Source organism: Lissotriton helveticus, chromosome 12, assembly GCF_964261635.1.
Source record: "Lissotriton helveticus chromosome 12, aLisHel1.1, whole genome shotgun sequence".
Taxonomy (NCBI): Eukaryota; Metazoa; Chordata; class Amphibia; order Caudata; family Salamandridae; genus Lissotriton; species Lissotriton helveticus.
Genome location: NC_136073.1, coordinates 151,468,284 through 151,484,375, shown reverse-complemented (window position 1 = coordinate 151,484,375; position 16,092 = coordinate 151,468,284). Strand labels below are relative to the sequence as shown.

General features: G+C 44.5%; 1 protein-coding gene across 2 annotated transcripts in view; it reads right to left on the bottom strand.

Moving 5' to 3' along the window:
* LOC144797739 (hydroperoxide isomerase ALOXE3-like) overlaps positions 1-11,477 on the bottom strand; it is a 408,992-nt gene extending 397,515 nt beyond the window's left edge. For both annotated transcript variants that reach the window (XM_078668481.1, XM_078668482.1), the window contains exon 1: positions 11,293-11,477. In XM_078668481.1, the coding sequence (XP_078524607.1) occupies positions 11,293-11,439 (147 nt within the window). In that variant the 5' untranslated portion in view covers positions 11,440-11,477. The remainder of the gene's footprint in view (positions 1-11,292) is intronic.
* Between the last annotated feature and the right edge of the window lie 4,615 nt (positions 11,478-16,092).

Below are 16,092 nucleotides of genomic sequence, written 5' to 3'. Positions count from 1 at the left end.
GTGAAACCCAATGTCCCAGGTACAATAAGTATGACCAGATTCGAGGAAGAATCACACGCCAACAAGTAGTTAGTCCCTAGCAGATTGGACTGCAAAGATGGTAGAATAGAGTTGTGTTCCGGAAGCCAGCAGGCAGAATAATATGTAGGTTGTATCAATGCGTTGAGCAGTTTGATACGCTGGGCATAATCGGGAATGTATGTCCTCCCGAAATGTAAAAACCACAGCAAAGACTGAAGCTTCTTCACTGTAGACAGAGATTGCAATTGTGCACATTTCTCCAGAAAGTGGGGGGCTAAGCCCCTACCTTCAGTATTGATATTGTAGCCCAAAAAGAGCACCGCCTAACTAGCGATGAGTGATTTAGCAAATGTAATTTGTATCCTTAGTCATCAAACGACATAATAATATCGTCGACCAGGACAAGATGCAGTATCAGTTTGTTGTCTGTCAGATAAATATCATTGACGTACGAGAACGCATCTGGATGTATGCTATGCAACATAGACACAACACATGCAGCAAAATCCCTGGGGCTGCTCAAATACCCCATAGGCAAGCGCGTAATTTTTTTCTGATTTCCGATGACGGGAAATGCTGTCAAGTCACGGCTCTCAGGAGCCAAGTAATGACTGCCGAAACCATCGTATATATCCAGTGTGGTTTTGTATTTTTTACGAATAAGACTGTTCACTAGCGCAGTGCTGTGTATGTTCTGTACCACAAATGTACGACAATGCTATTTAAATTTCGCTAATCTAATACAATGCGATATGAACCATCCGGCTTCCATACCGTAAAAGGAGGATTATTCATTGGTGATACACAGGATCCAATTACACCTTGATATTTCATTTGAGTCAGAATGTCACTACGGGGAGCTTTAGCCTCATGCCTGATAGGATATTGCAGTTTGGGCTGTGGCATAGATCATAATGGTATCTCATGCACCGGTGAATCTCTATCTCAGCCCACCTGATTACGGTACACCGCTGGGGACAGGGCCACTGCCCACTTAGATGCATAAGCCTGTTTAGCTTCCTCAGGGATGTAATGTGAAGAACTCGGAAGTATCACATCCTCCCCTCTAGAAGCGACCAGAACAAATGGTGGAGGCCAATCTGCCTCCGCCAACAAAATGACATACAAGGAGGCGAGATTTTCCCAGAAAACCACTGTAATTGTATATCACCCTCAATTAGGAAGACAATTTGATTGAGTTTATTCGGGAGCGCAACTCGCGTATATGCTGTTTCTACTGTAATAAACGTATCAGTTGCTCTTGCCTCCAGATAGGGACGCAGTGCCTCCTGCACTATGGTAACCTCTGCAGCGCTGTCGAGCAGAATCACTGCCCATGTACAGTCTAGGATTAGCATTCTCACCGTCATACTTCGCTGTTAATGCGGCAAACTTTTTCTTTTGATACAGGGATCGAAAACGGGCAGTCTCTCTCATATGGATTTTACGTCAAACTGTCGAGGTTGATCCCCTTCCTGTTGCGTGGTCGCACCTTTGCTGTGATATAAGCACTCCCCACAACAGACTTGAAAGTCTGATGTGTCCTATAAAGAAGAGCGCCAATCATGGACTAGAAAACTATGAGAAGTTTTTAATTTTCGTGCAGTCGCGCAAATCATAAGTTCACTCAGAAGAATGAGGTGTCAGTGAACCAGCACGCATATCTTGCTTCTGTTGCCCGTTTTTTATTTCTCCCGTTCTTTTTAGAAAAGAACAGGCTCCCATACTTATCAGTATGGGCTTGTTGTTGAGTTTGAGTGTGAGTAAAAGGCTTAATTTCCAGACTATTGCGCCCTAAGGTTTTATAAGCTTTAGCAATAATCTTTGGCAATTTGCGCTGTTTGTCTGTTTCAGCAACAACCTCCAAGCATTGTGCCACTTGTAAACTTATAGCTTCACCCTTTACATTAGCAAGGATCATATCACAAACAATATCAAACACCCCCCCCCAGTTCCATCCCCAACTCCACGGCTGCTACAGCCCCATGTTCATCCTGAACACTTTTTGTCACGGAGGAGAGAACGGTCATTGAGGGAGTGCCAAAACACAATGACTATACCACTGCAAACACTCTAACCCAAGTGTTACAATCAGCTAACTCGGGAACAAGGCATTTAGGTAAGCTCATGGTCAGAATCCTATGTTTTTCCACAGGTGTGGTATTTGGAAAACCAGCTTTGAGTTGCCCACATTTTTCAGTAAGCCAATAAGGATGTTTGTCCTTATTTTGTGGACACTTGCCCATCACTGAAATAATCATGACAGGACTGATAACTACACCACCCGGTCGCTGTGGTTGTGCAGCAACTCCAGGTGGTCCCACCTGAATGTTGTGCAACATGAACTGTATAACAGCTCTATGTACACGTATTAACAAAGTGTGTAATCCGAGTAGCTCTGCGACCGTAGCAGTAAGATAATTTGGGTGTGGGGAATACCCAGCCAAAACGAGCCAGGTGGCCCCATCAATCGATAAGGGGCCTAAAGGACCACTGTCAAAGGGTGAGGAAGGGCACCATTAAACCATATAGTGTGTTGCCAAGCCGTTAACTGAACTTCAAGAGTTTGATAAGGTCAATAATCCTGCAGTAGTGCAGGAGCAGTATACTCGTGGAAGAAATGATCAGTGCCATTCGCTGCCAGGAATGTTACCCAATAATAGAACACATTGAAGCGTTGTGCTGCATCCGCCTCAACAACAAAAATAAGATCAGCAACACCATTAGGGACTCCAAATTGAGTGAAATAAGCAGTGACTGGAGCGCAGTTTGGAGGCGCAATGGCAACTGCCATAATGGAAGAAAAATATGAAACAACTTACTTGCGGCAGGCAAAACACTGCGTTAGAGAAAGAGGAAGACCTTTTAGAATTCAAGCTTGAAAAACCTATAACTACACTAAATAGGAGGTTACACCCTCACACTTTCTCCAGAAACAGAGGTGAGGGGATTGGGGACAAGCACAAGCACTACTAAGGAGTCTCGCAGATAAGTACCAGACCAAACATTGGCTGACATGTTGTGGTGATTCTGTACATACACAGAACTATATACAGGAAAACAGGACCACAGTGTGTAGGGGCTGAGCCTTCCTACCACCTCAGTACCCAAAACCCCCAATCCGACTAGCTATAGTGTCTCATTCGTTCTCCTATACAATCATGAAGCTACGAATGATTAGACAACCCAGAACACCCACTCCAGACTCTCCCAGGCATCACGGTAGCAAGACATACCCTTTCGCTCATTCACTCATACTTGTCCACAATAGGAATTGACAGAGTCACTGTTATAGTTGAACATGTTTATTTTAACTATAGTGCTCTATAATGCAGTATATGAGCCACTACCAGCAGCAAAACACATACACCTAAAACAGTTAGCATTGTTGCAAATCCATAGATTATGAAGGGGATGTCATCGTAAACAGGCAGTGGATAAAGGACAATAAGGCCTAACCACCCTCCCAATTGCTAGAATACGTTTTATTGTATAAAAGAAGAGCTCTGGGTTGTGTCAGCAGACCCCATACCTTAATGCCTAGAAGGTATTTTTACATCATAGTAAGCGCATAGCTCTTCTCCCTGGAAAGGTCCGTGTCCAAGTGTGTTTTAGAACAACATGCATCCCCATAATATGAAAGAACGAGTTTCCAGCAATAGCAGCTGTGTTAGCAAGTTTTGTCTAGATGCTAGGGACCTACCAGATTGGAATAACAAGGGGCATTGTTTATCGACCTTGCACACCGTGTTCAGACTAAACTCCAGGAACAGGCAGATAACGCAGAAAACAGACGGTTCTCATGTGTAAGGCACAAACAGAGTCTTGCAAAATGAAGTCATGTAGTAACGTGCACAAAAGCAGCATCATGGCAGCAGAGCTCATGCTAACTTAGCAATGTCGACAATGAACCTAACGGCCATATGACATGAACGCAGTTGAGAGAACATGGGGTTGGGTGGCAACTCTGGGGGGAAGTACACGTAAAACAGAGTTGGACTTAAGACAAACATATACAATCTTTCAATTGGAAAAAGTTGATAACTTGGCAAGCTGTTCAAGCTTTGACTCCTCAACTGAAGGGATGAGCAATAATTCTCAGAATTGACAGCCAAGTAGCCAAATGCTATCTCATCAAACAAGGAGGCCCGAAAGTGAGAGCTCTATTTCAATAGCTTTTATGATTTATTCCTGGATGAAACAGAGTGGTTTGAGTTTGAAAGTGGTTTATTTACCAGGGAGTAAGAACATTGTAGCCAACTGGTTCAGTCGCAATCTACCTTCATACTTAGAGTCTCACGTAAGAGAAGAAGTGTTTGGGAAATAGCGCAGTTTAGAAATCTTAAATTGAACCTATTTCCATCCTATTTATGAGCAATTCCCTTTTTCCACAGTTTTGGATGCAAGAGCATTGTCCCCAAGAGGGGTTAAAGGGTGCCATGTCATTGCCTTGGCCAAGAGCCATTCTGTATGTTTTTCCCCTCCGCCCGACGGCACTTCAGAAAACTCAGAACTGGGTAGTGGTAATTCTTTCTGGCCTTGTCTGCCCTGTTTTCCATTATAAAAAAGATGTAAAATCACAAACATTTCATCCGCAAGTCCACCCTTTCCCTTTCTTCCCCACCATGCACAGCGTTGTTATGAATTATGTAATTTCGGACATTGCAATAATGATATCAATCATGTCGTAGAATAAGTTACGAGTGACTCGATATGTGAGGTAATTAGCAGTGCATGGAAAGGGCAACATTTTCACTTAATTATAATGTTCCATTAACCTTTGTTTTTTTCCAGTGGATTTCTAAGGATTTTTTAAATTTAAAGTAAGATATTATCAGGTCATATGCAGAGTGGGGTTAGGAACCGGGCCTCACCTGTGGCCAGGCCGTGACCCTGCTACACAATAGCGCCCATCATTCCCACTGGTCAACACAGCTGAGTATGTGATGTAATAATATAATAAAGGTAAAGTAGACCTACTGAATTTGTCAAAGGGTCAGAACATCAAAATATTAATAGCTGGCCTATTGGATTTATGAAGGGGTCAGCACATAATCATATATAAAGCAGACCTATTGAATTTGTCAAAAGTCACCAATAACAACAATTAAATGCATATTTTAAACTCACACAATGTAATGCTAAACAAAAGTGAATGTCATAAAACATTTTTAATAAAGTCTTATTAATACAAATCTCAACATGTCTTTGAGAATTGTTTTTAAAGATATTTCTGGCCACAAAATTCAACCTTAGAACCCACCAGAAGGGGTCCCTGCACTCCAGCTCAATATCACACAGCTCGGACTGCTTTAAAACATAATTTAAGCTCTTGGATTCAATGACTCTGGAGACTTATTGTGTTTTTCATGTTGCTGGGGGACAGCTGCAATCCCTGAGGACCCTCACAACAGTAACATATAGTTGGTGGTGCCGCAGCCCTTTCTAATAGCCTGATCAGGAATGAAAAATATAATTTTAAAAAGCCCCAGTGCACTAGTGGGAACTCCTTGCACAGAGCAGTGAAAAATAAATGAATGGCTTCTTTAGTTCATTTATCATTCTTTTTTTTAATCATGTTTTTTAAGTGGGTGCCACCTGGGGCATCCACAACATTTTTCCATGCTGTGGTCTGCGAAAGGAGCCCATATGCCCCTGATGTCTCAGCTTGCTCCCCAGCCAGCACTAACACTGGGAGCTGGTGAGAGTCATCATTTTTATAAAAGTGGGTTCCCAAGTGTTCACGCAGACACCCTCAACATAGGGTTTGGGGGAGCCCCAAGGCTCTCCTGCTAGCACCCTTCTTTGTGTATTCTAACCCCGCAGGAGCAGTTTTTCTTCCTGCTTCTGCCAATAGAGCAAACCTTTGTTTCTTGCCTGCCAGAGTGCGGGCAGGGAGAAAGTTCTCTGCTCCTATGCTCTGTCGGGAAAGTTTACAGTGTCTCTGGGGTTGGGAACCTGGAACACTATTTAAAGAGTGCCCCAGGAGATAGGGTTCCTGGAGCCAAAATCGGCATGGGGAGACACCCTCTCCCCTTCTCAAAATGCAGTGGGCCATGGTGGATGTGGTCCCTGGGGCTAAAGTCAGCTCAGGAGAGGGGCTCAATCCACACCCCCCTCCCCAGATCATTAAGAATAAAAATCTGGTATTGACCCTTGCCCACCCGGTTGATCTTTTTTTTTTTTTTAAATGCTGCAGCTGCCTTTTATTCTGTTTTTATCGTTAGATATGGTTGTCCAGTATCCCTAACCTGACCCTTTATAATATTATTTTTTTTATTTCAGGACAGGCGTTTAATTCGCCAAAGACTGTAATGGCTGTTGCAACATTTTTTTCATGTTGCTGCCAGCCAATCAGAGTGCTCGCTCTCAAAGAGCTCCATCAGCCAATCTGAAGGCTTACATATTTTAATTTCAGACCACCAAACAAGATATACCAATAGTTTGAACCTTAATTTCTCTAAAACTGCTAAGCAGAATTACACCAAATCACAAAAACCACGTTCTCTGGGCACAGAACTAAATTTCTGCCAAATTTGGTGTAATTGCTTTCGGCCGTTTAGGCCGCTGTTCAGAAATCCCTATAGGAATGGCATGAGGAAATTGCGCTTTGGGACCAACCATTGTTATTGTCCCCAGCTGATGGATTACCCCAAAACTTTCAAGGAAAAAGCTGAGATGGATGTATTTTGGAAAACTTTTGTGAAGATTGGTCAAGTTATTAGCAACCCACCCCCAACACACAAAAAAAAACTCTCCCCATGGTAAGTAAGTAGATAGATAGATAGATAGATAGATAGATAGATAGATAGATAGATAGATAGACAGACAGACAGACAGACAGACAGACAGACAGACAGACAGACAGACAGACAGACAGACAGACAGACAGACAGACAGACAGACAGACAGACAGACAGACAGATAGATAGATAGATAGATAGATAGATAGATAGATAGATAGATAGATAGATAAAACTGCAGGGTGGAAAAGGAACAGGAGTGTTCAAACTGGGGGGCAAGTGATCCTACGAACCAGGCTCTGATCTAAAGAAGCACTCTACTGATAATAGTGCTTTGTGTTCAGTGGGGGGGAAAATGAGCAGCAGTAAGCCACTCTGTATTGGGCCATCACTAACATCTTTTTCTTTCTAGTCTTTATTTCGACATTAATGTCATAAAAGAGTTCACAGTAAATCGGTGATTACAGTTTTAAACACTAAGGAAAAAAAAACTTTAAAAGTCAATACATGATTAAAAAATTTAATAAAATTAAATCCGAGGACCTCTTAGGCTAGTACAAGGAGCAAATAACATCCATTTGCTTGACGCAATTGTTGCTAAATCCTATTTGCAGTGGCATTCTCAGCTGTCCTTCTGATATTCCACATGGCTGCTAAAAATTTAGATAGAGCAAATACAGTGAGTGGAGAGAAATCAGACTTGAGTATTCTGAAAGCTAGGAAGCAACTCCTGATCCCCAGACATTTGCAAATAGGAATAATCCACTTCTTTCGGGGTAGCTGGTAAGCAGGGCAAAAAAACTGAATATGTAATTCGTTTTCACGCTCAGATGCACAAGCGGGAACATTTTTCAAAGAGGGAACACACCATTTACTCGTAAATGCTCTTATCGGTAGAGAGCCGTGTCTCCATTGGAGGTATAGTTTCCTTAAAACAACTGGACTGACATTATCTAATACAGTTTCAAGTTTATAGAAATCCTTGATCATAAAAAACATACCAGAGAGTGAGCCAACATTAGTATTCGATAACGTGGTACAGAGAGTATTTTGATGATGTAAGTTAAAAATGTACTTGCGCGCATAAACAGTACACGCGCGTTCCGTGTCAGACCACATTGAGGGGAGGCCTAGTCTCTCAATTTCTCTCTGACATATTTCAACCAGGTGATGTTCCGTGCATTGGGGAGACTTAGGACCTCTATCAGCTCTTGCCTATAATGCATAAGTTCCGGGGTTGCCCACAAGCGCCTCCAGAAAGTCAAGGGTTTGATGCCTAGTTCCTCAGTAATTGGGCGAATACCCAAGTCCATCCTTAGTGGCAACAATGGTGTTGAGGGAGGGAGGGAAACTAATTGTCTTAGGAATTTATTCTCTGCGACAGAAATCGCAGATACACACTTGTGGCCCCACAGTTCACCCCCATATGTGACCGCACCGCGGGCTTGCAGTTTATAAATTTCCAGCGGTGGGCCAATAGGCTTAACCAAGGATTTATTGTATAGGTTTAGAATGCCGCCAGCTTTTTGGGATAACTTCACTAGGCATTTTCTTTGGTGTTGGACCCAGGTCATATTTTCGTTCAAGGTAAGACCCAAGTAGTCAAAAGTCTAGACTCTTTAGAGTCGAACTCCATCTATCGCTAGGGTCGGGCGTGTAGTTGTTGGGGGGTTGAAAATCATAAACTTTGTTTTCAGAGTGTTTATTTCCAACCCCCGTTCCTGGCAAAAGGTCACAGAGCCATCCAAAACTCGCTGGATACCCATGGGGATCTTAGATAGTAATAAGGTATCATCTGCGAACATGATCGCATTGATCCTGGTCCCAGCGAGCTTTGGAGAGTCAGTATTGTGGACCGCGTTCAGATGCGCGACTACCCCGTTGACATAGAGGCAAAACAGGGTGGGCACCAAGACGCACCCCTGTCTTACCCCCCTGCCAACTGACAATCTGGATGATAGTAAACCATCCTTACCGCACCTGACCTGCGCAAAGTTTCCAGTGTGCAGGCGTACTATTATACCCAGTAGGGAAGATGGAATACCCATTTCTGAAAGAACGCTCCACAATTTCCAGCGGGGGACTAGATCGAAGGCGGCTCGCAAGTCAACAAAAACAGTATATAGTGAGCCGCCCTCGATTTCCACAGTTTTCCAGAAGAGCATGTTTAATCTAAAGATCTGGTCTGTGGTAGATACCCCATTTCTGAACCCCGCTTGATAGGGGCTTAAAATATCAGATTCCTCGATCCAGTCCAAGAGGCGGTCTAGTATTAGCCTCGAGAAAAGCTTTTGTGACACATCAATGAGGCTAATTGGCCTGTAATTGGCTGGGAGCAGGGGAGAGCCCTTCTTACAGATAGGAACTATCTCCGCTCCCAGCCAAGTACTGGGTACCACCATGCCCCCCAGGATTGCATTGAAGATAAGCATTAGATAAGGCGCCCATACCCTTGGTTCGTGTTTATAGAGGTCGCCGGGCACCCCATCCAGCCCCGGGGCTTTACCGGAGGAGAGCCTAGAAATAGCCACCCTAATTTCACCCTCTGAGAAATCAAGGGTGGTCGTTGCGGCAATAGATTCAAGTAGAGCTCCTGGGGGGGGGTCAAATCCCCCGCCGGGTTTTCCCCACAATACAAGGAATGAAAATGCGCTTCCCAGACCTCTGCTGCGATGTTAGGTGCTATACCTGGGACATCATCAGCCGAGCTCGTGGTAACAATATTCCAAAACTTCCAGGCATCTCTGGTTGCCAGTGCGGAAGGTAGCTTTTCCCAGTTCTCGTTCCCCCACTCCAGTTTAGCGTGATGTATTAACATCCGATAAGCTAGTCTTCTTTCTTTTATGAGTTCCCTATTTTTGTTGTGTTCTTCGGCCTCAAGGAGCTGCGATTTCTTTTATCATTTATACTCTGGCTGGGTGAAGGTATCAAAAGGGAAGGGACTCCAATTACTCTTCAGCCCCCACCCGCATTTCTAATACTTACACTGTGGATAATTCTACATGTTAGTAAGCCCTGCCTGTCCAGAATACTATGGGGCATATTAACAAAGCAGGTGATTTGAAATTATCGCCGTTTTTGCGGCCGTTTTCGGCCGAAAAGCGGCGATAATTTCTTTGACCTATCAGCAAAGACACGCTATCGCGTGTTTTGCTGATTTTGCGCCCTTGTCAATAACGCCCAGCTTTGCATCTCTAATGAGATGCAAAGTGGGCGTTCAAGGGCAAAATAATAGGAGAAATGTCGCTAAGCGGCATTTCTCCTATTAACAAGCTGCTCACTAATAAGCAGAGCGTTAGGAAAAGTAGCGCTAACCACAGTTAACGCTACTTTCCGCTATCGCTGGGATTTTTATCTCCATGGCATTAAGCGTTGTTAATACAATGCTACCATGGAGATTATCGCCAGCGATAGCGGGCGATAGATTTTCTCATGCTAGCAGCGGTCAGCGATAATTATCGCTGCCGCTTGCTAATATGCCCCCATGTTTGGCAATCATGTATTTGATTGCATTTTTAAAAAGGTTACAGAAATTAACTGCAAGGTTTAAATATAAGTCTAAACATATTTAAACATTGCCAGTTTTATAGAATAATTGTGAACAATTTTGAGGTGGGGCCGATGATATTATTATCACGGGGGTTTGGGGGCAGCATTAAAAGTTTTGACAACCACTGCTTTAAAATCAGCAAGTGCTGAAAAGAGAAAGGAAGAGTGTAGAATCTAATAAGGAAAGGGACAGTGAATAAATAAGTTACTGATGAGACAAAAAAGAAAGAAAGGGGTACAAGGCCGGGCAAGAAAAATGTATTTATTTATTTACAGGGTCTTATCAAAGGTACTGCTGATCCCTGAAGAGCCCTTGAGCTAGTTTTAAAGAAATGTATTTATTTTATTTACAGGGAAATATTTCATTTACAAGTAGAGAGAGTAGGAAATTAGAAAGACGAGTAAAGGGAAAGATTGATGTTGGGAAGGAGACCAGACAATGTTAAGCAGATAAAGGTAAGGATGGGAAGGGAAGGAGGTCGATAGCAGTTCGTCCGCCAAGAACAGGGGGGAGAAGAGCAGGGGCGAGAAAGAAGTCTTGGAAGAGAGGGAGAACTGAGAGGGCAGAAAGAAATCAGTCTACAGGAAAAGCAAATGTGAAAAACATCGGGGGAAATGCGAGAATGGAGCGGTGAGGGATAGAGGCAGAAAATATTGCAGAGGAGAGCGAGCGAAGCAGAAAAAGGTTCCTAGTAAGAGGCAGCAATTACATATCGAAACTTACGGAGTGCGAAGGGGAAGCGCTGGGCACGGTGCACAATGCCAAACACCCCCACATTCGAAACAAGTCTACCGTGGATACGCAAGTGACAATCCGCATTGAAACCTCCTAGGTTCAGCTCCGTCCCTAGCGTCCCGACGCAGCATTGCAACTCCTTCCAATTAATGACCATTACGACTAGAAATTATAGTGTATCCATAACGCACACACCTTACTGCCTGCGCCCTCTTCTGCACGCGCGCCCAAACCACTACTTACATCTCTTTTATGGGAATCGGAGTGATAGTGGCCGAGACTCCGAATTTCACCCTCGCCCTCGGACCCCAAGAGGGTGATAGAGGTGGAGCCCAGAGTCTTGGCATGGAGGGCCGTGCCTGTCACCACCTGTATTTTATAGTGAACCATGTCCTCGAGAGCAGCTCAGCGGTCCTGGATGATACGGGCTGAATCCTTTCTTTCTGAAAAGAACGTGTAGCAGCGCCTTTATAAATGCCTCTACCCCCAAGGAGCCCGGCCCAGATCCGTGCCAGGTGCGCACGTCAGAGGCTGACTTTGGAGACACTCCAAGGCTGTTGGCGACTACCGCTTGTCACCTGAAAAGCGTGTTCCTGTTCACTTACTTAAGTTTGCACATTCTGTGAACAATATTTTGCACTGATTACAGCTTTAAAAAGGCTGATAAAAGATAGAAGTGGAGAAGTCGCAATTCATATCAATATTGTATGGGTTTCTGCTTGGAGACAGTCCCAGTGCCACCTGCTGTTAGAAGCATCAATTTACACAAAGGCGGTGTCAGAACCCCTTTCAGAGGGGCATGGGGCACACAGGTGCTACTGAGCCCAACCGTGGTTGTTGAGGCCTTTTACTCCTGATATCCTGGGGCAGACCTACTACGGATCCTGAGCTACTGGGTCAAGTACCTCTTATGCACCTTACTGTCCGTGGCAGATGTGGTCGAGCAGCCAAGGTTCCCTCAGGAGGATGTAGATACAGGTCAGTTGACATGACTGATAACTCAAAGTACAAACAGTACAAACAAACAATCAATGTTCAGCCAAATACTTGTTTTTATATGATAAAGTTGTATTTTATTTATAACTTTAGACAGTCAAAGGTATATGACATTCAGAAGCATCAGCACAACCCCCCTTGAGGTTGACATTCAGAAGCATCAGCACAACCCCCCAGGGCTTCAGTAGTGGTCAGGCACAACCCTGCCTGACCCTCCTTTGTGTAAAGTGTTTGGGTTTAATCCCCATTTACTGATGGCCTTATCCAGGGACTGCAAACTATTAGGCTGTACTCAAGAGTTATCCCTTTCACTCTTTAGGAAATAGTCCAAGTGTCTATGGTGCTGAAAACCCGTTAGCTGCAAGTCCCCCAGGGTCCTAAAGACCAAGTTCCAGTCTTACCTTTCCAGCGGTATGACAGTCTTTTTGGGCGCTCATGAATCCAGATGCGATTTGGTGAATTTGGGCTGCTTGCAGCATACATAGCAGCACCCAGCAGTGCAGTCTCTCTCTGTCGAAGAGTGCTGCTGGTTCTTTCCAGTGATCAGAGCATCTCCAGCTCAGCAGACATATTGGTAAGTTGCCCCCGCTAGCAGAGAGGTGGAGAGTGCTGGTGTGATCCTTTGACTACCAACGGGAGCTCTTGCAAGGGTATGACATCATCAGTGGTGTCTTGGTGATCCTCTGGATCTCCATCAGGTGCTGGTCACAGGGTACTGGCATGACCCACTGTTCACATCAGTAATCCTTCAAGCCAGGCCTTGACCCAAACCCTTTTGCAACATGGTAACAGCAATGCTTTCTGGCACTCAGGGTTGCAACAGCACTCGCAATCTTGTTGTCCACCCTCCTTATGAGATTGCCCTCACTATTGCGGCCTCTTCGGCATACGGGTTGCCGATCTTGGCCCAAAGTCAGTTCATCTGTACCCCCTCTGCCATACGGGTTCACTGCACGCAGTGGTGTGGCCTGGCGCTTCCTACAGAGCACCTTCAGTGTGGTTTAGAGCAAGGTGGCTCTCTCCTGGTATACGATGGTCACAGAGCTGACACTGCACACAGGAAATGTCCTAACGGGTGCACAGCATAACATGTTGCTCTTGCAATCCTTATGCAGGGCTCCCCACTAAACCTCACTTAATCCAGCACTCTTCTCTCCTTCAAAGGGCACACTGGTCTTGGCAAGCAGGTGATAGTGCTTCAGGCTCCATGTCCTGGTGTCCTGGATGATGTTCCCTCACCCCAGTAGGGAGACTAGCAGGCATTGGCCTCCAGTTCTGGTCACAGGCAGAATTATTGCAGAGCTTCCCCTTCTCACATAGCCTGACTGGCTGCTTGGCATACAATCAATTTTTAGGGGTTTAACCTCTCTTTCTTATAGTCCTTTTTCAGGTACCAAATGTTATTTAGGGTCTGAGTGCCTGAATTTTTATGTTGGACTTGTGCTTCTTTTGAAGTGGACACTTCTCCTTCTTCTTACCTCATAAAAGATTTATACCACAGCATGCATGACTCCAAAGCTGATTGTCCCACAACACCACTCATGGGAGTGACCAAAGTTCAAGCTGGATAACAGCCATGGTGACATGCATCAAAGGTTAATCCCTGATCCCTAGCCCTTCTCTTTTTGATTCCCTTTTCAGCCTCATCTTTCTTCCTCAGATAGGTGCAGGATACTTCCTTGTGGTCTGTCACCAAATCAAAGATCAGTCTTTAGAAGCGTAAGAGGAGTCTCTTATTTTCTCTCCAGTATGTGTCCCAACCAGTTTACAGGAATGTAGCAATAAACAAATCTCTCTCGGGGCATTTTTCTCCTCCTCATGTCTTCATCAGGCAGGCCTGGGCTTTTCAAAATGGAATCCACGGTCCTACATGTATCACACCAGACACAATTACTCAGTGTACATTCACATTACACTTTATGTCCGGTCCTGTTTCTCCAGACATTGTACCTTTACAGGTGCACATTCATCCAGCACACACACTCAGGGGCATATTATCAAGGTGGTTTATCTCCGCTTTTTTGGCTTTAAAAGCCAAGAAAGCGGAGATAAAATTATCTCCCTATTACCTAGCTGTCGCTAACACCAGTTAGCGACAGCTAGTAGGAGATAGCGACCATCTTGGGCCCCACTGTGCATGTCAGTGATATTTATCACTAATGACATGCAAAGTGGGCGTGCCAAGATGTTAGCGACTGGAAACAGTCGCTAACATCGCTATCTCCTATTACCAACTTTTGGAGATATTCGCGCTAAGCGCGAATATCTCCAAAGGCTAACACCTGCCCTGAGCAGTTCTTAGCCATGTTATCCAATGGGAAGTGGATAATATGGCTAAGAGCATTAGCTCGGTAATGCATGAATATCGGTGACTTTTCAGCGATATTCATGCATTGCGGCCGTTTTTTATCGCATTTGCGATAAACCTTGGTAATACCAAGGTTTATCTGCGATAAAAATCGCCGCAGCTCAGCGGTACATTTTTGTCTCTAACCAAGCAATAGCGATAATTATCGCTATTGCTTGGTAATATGCCCCATAGTTCGCATGCACTGTTCAGCATTCAAGATTTTTGAGTGTGCTAGTTACAAACACACTCATTGCTACCTCACACATTACCATGTGAGTGCTGCAGAACACCTCACTCTTCATGTTTTCTACTGCAGACAAATACACACACAACCAACAAATGATTTTATTGTGCATGCACTGCACAGCACTACATCTCTCATGTAATGTATTCCTCCCAGTTGAAGCACTATCCACACATGCACTGCACTGTGCTGCTCTGTCCCTTTACTGTACTCTTCCCAGGCACATATACAACCAGCACAGAGTCACTACTCCTGCTTTGTGCAGCACTCCACAGCTACCTGATGTAGGTCAAAGGTTGTGTTAAACACACACAACAGTGGAACTTTTAAAATGGCGAGTGAGCATGTCGGCCTCACTCCAGTAACACAAGGTAAAAAGGTCTTGTTCACTACTACTGATCACTACACTGTATGCTGCCACCTGTAAGAGCGATCAGTAGTTCCCAAGAATTCACGGGAGCAGAACGAAGTCGAGTCCCAACACCCCTCACTGGGGTCTTCTCAATCCCCATTGATAATAACAGGGGGGTAAAGAATTCCCAGAGGGGGAAGGGGGAAGTGGATAAAATAAAAAAAACAAAAGAGTCTGCCTCGTCCCTCCTTCTAGGAAGCTCAATGTTTTCTCAGACGTACGTTCTTTCCTGACGCACAATTGCACCTTAAAAGAAAAGGCAACATTAACTTTTTATTTTCTGCCCTGACTGACAAATAACTCATGTCTTTCTAGCATTTAAACAACTACTCATACCCCTTGAGAGGATGGGCTTAGCTTCTCTTCTACGTCTTGTTGACGTATTTTGAATTAAGTATAGTCAATGTACCACCTGAAGGACAGATGAAAATTAGCCTAAGGCAGAAGTCTTCAAACTTTTGTAGGTTGAGCTCCCCCAGCTGAATTTTTTTAGATATTGGGCCTCCCCACCACCTGACAGAAATTTCTGGAATCTGGTACACTACATAATCACCTGCCACGCGCATATCATGGGCCATATCCGGCAAATAATGTTCAACACAATAAGAGTGTTTAGTAAACTGTAGGTTTGTGAGTGGGTGTAGTGAAATGACAGAGGCTTATTACACAGCTCAAAACACAATTTTTCAAGATGAAATGTGCTCCGGATCAGTCAAAGAGCCAGGTCATGAGGGCCTTCCTGAACGAGTGCGGGGTCTGGGAGCATCTGATGTTCATGGGGAGCTTGTCCAGATCCTGGCTGCGATGTAGGAGAAGGCTCTCCCGACAGCTCTGTTTCTGCGGATGCAAGGTACCTCTGCCAGGGCGAGGTTGGCGGAGCGGAGGCTTGAGTATGTGGAAGGAAACTCTCTTGTTGAGGTATTTGGGTCGGATGTTGTTGATTAAGTGGAACAGTCTGTTTTGGCGCTCCTCCCCCATTTCCTCTTCCTCCATGAATTTCCTCACTACCACTCACCAACAATGCACCTCATCTCTCTATAG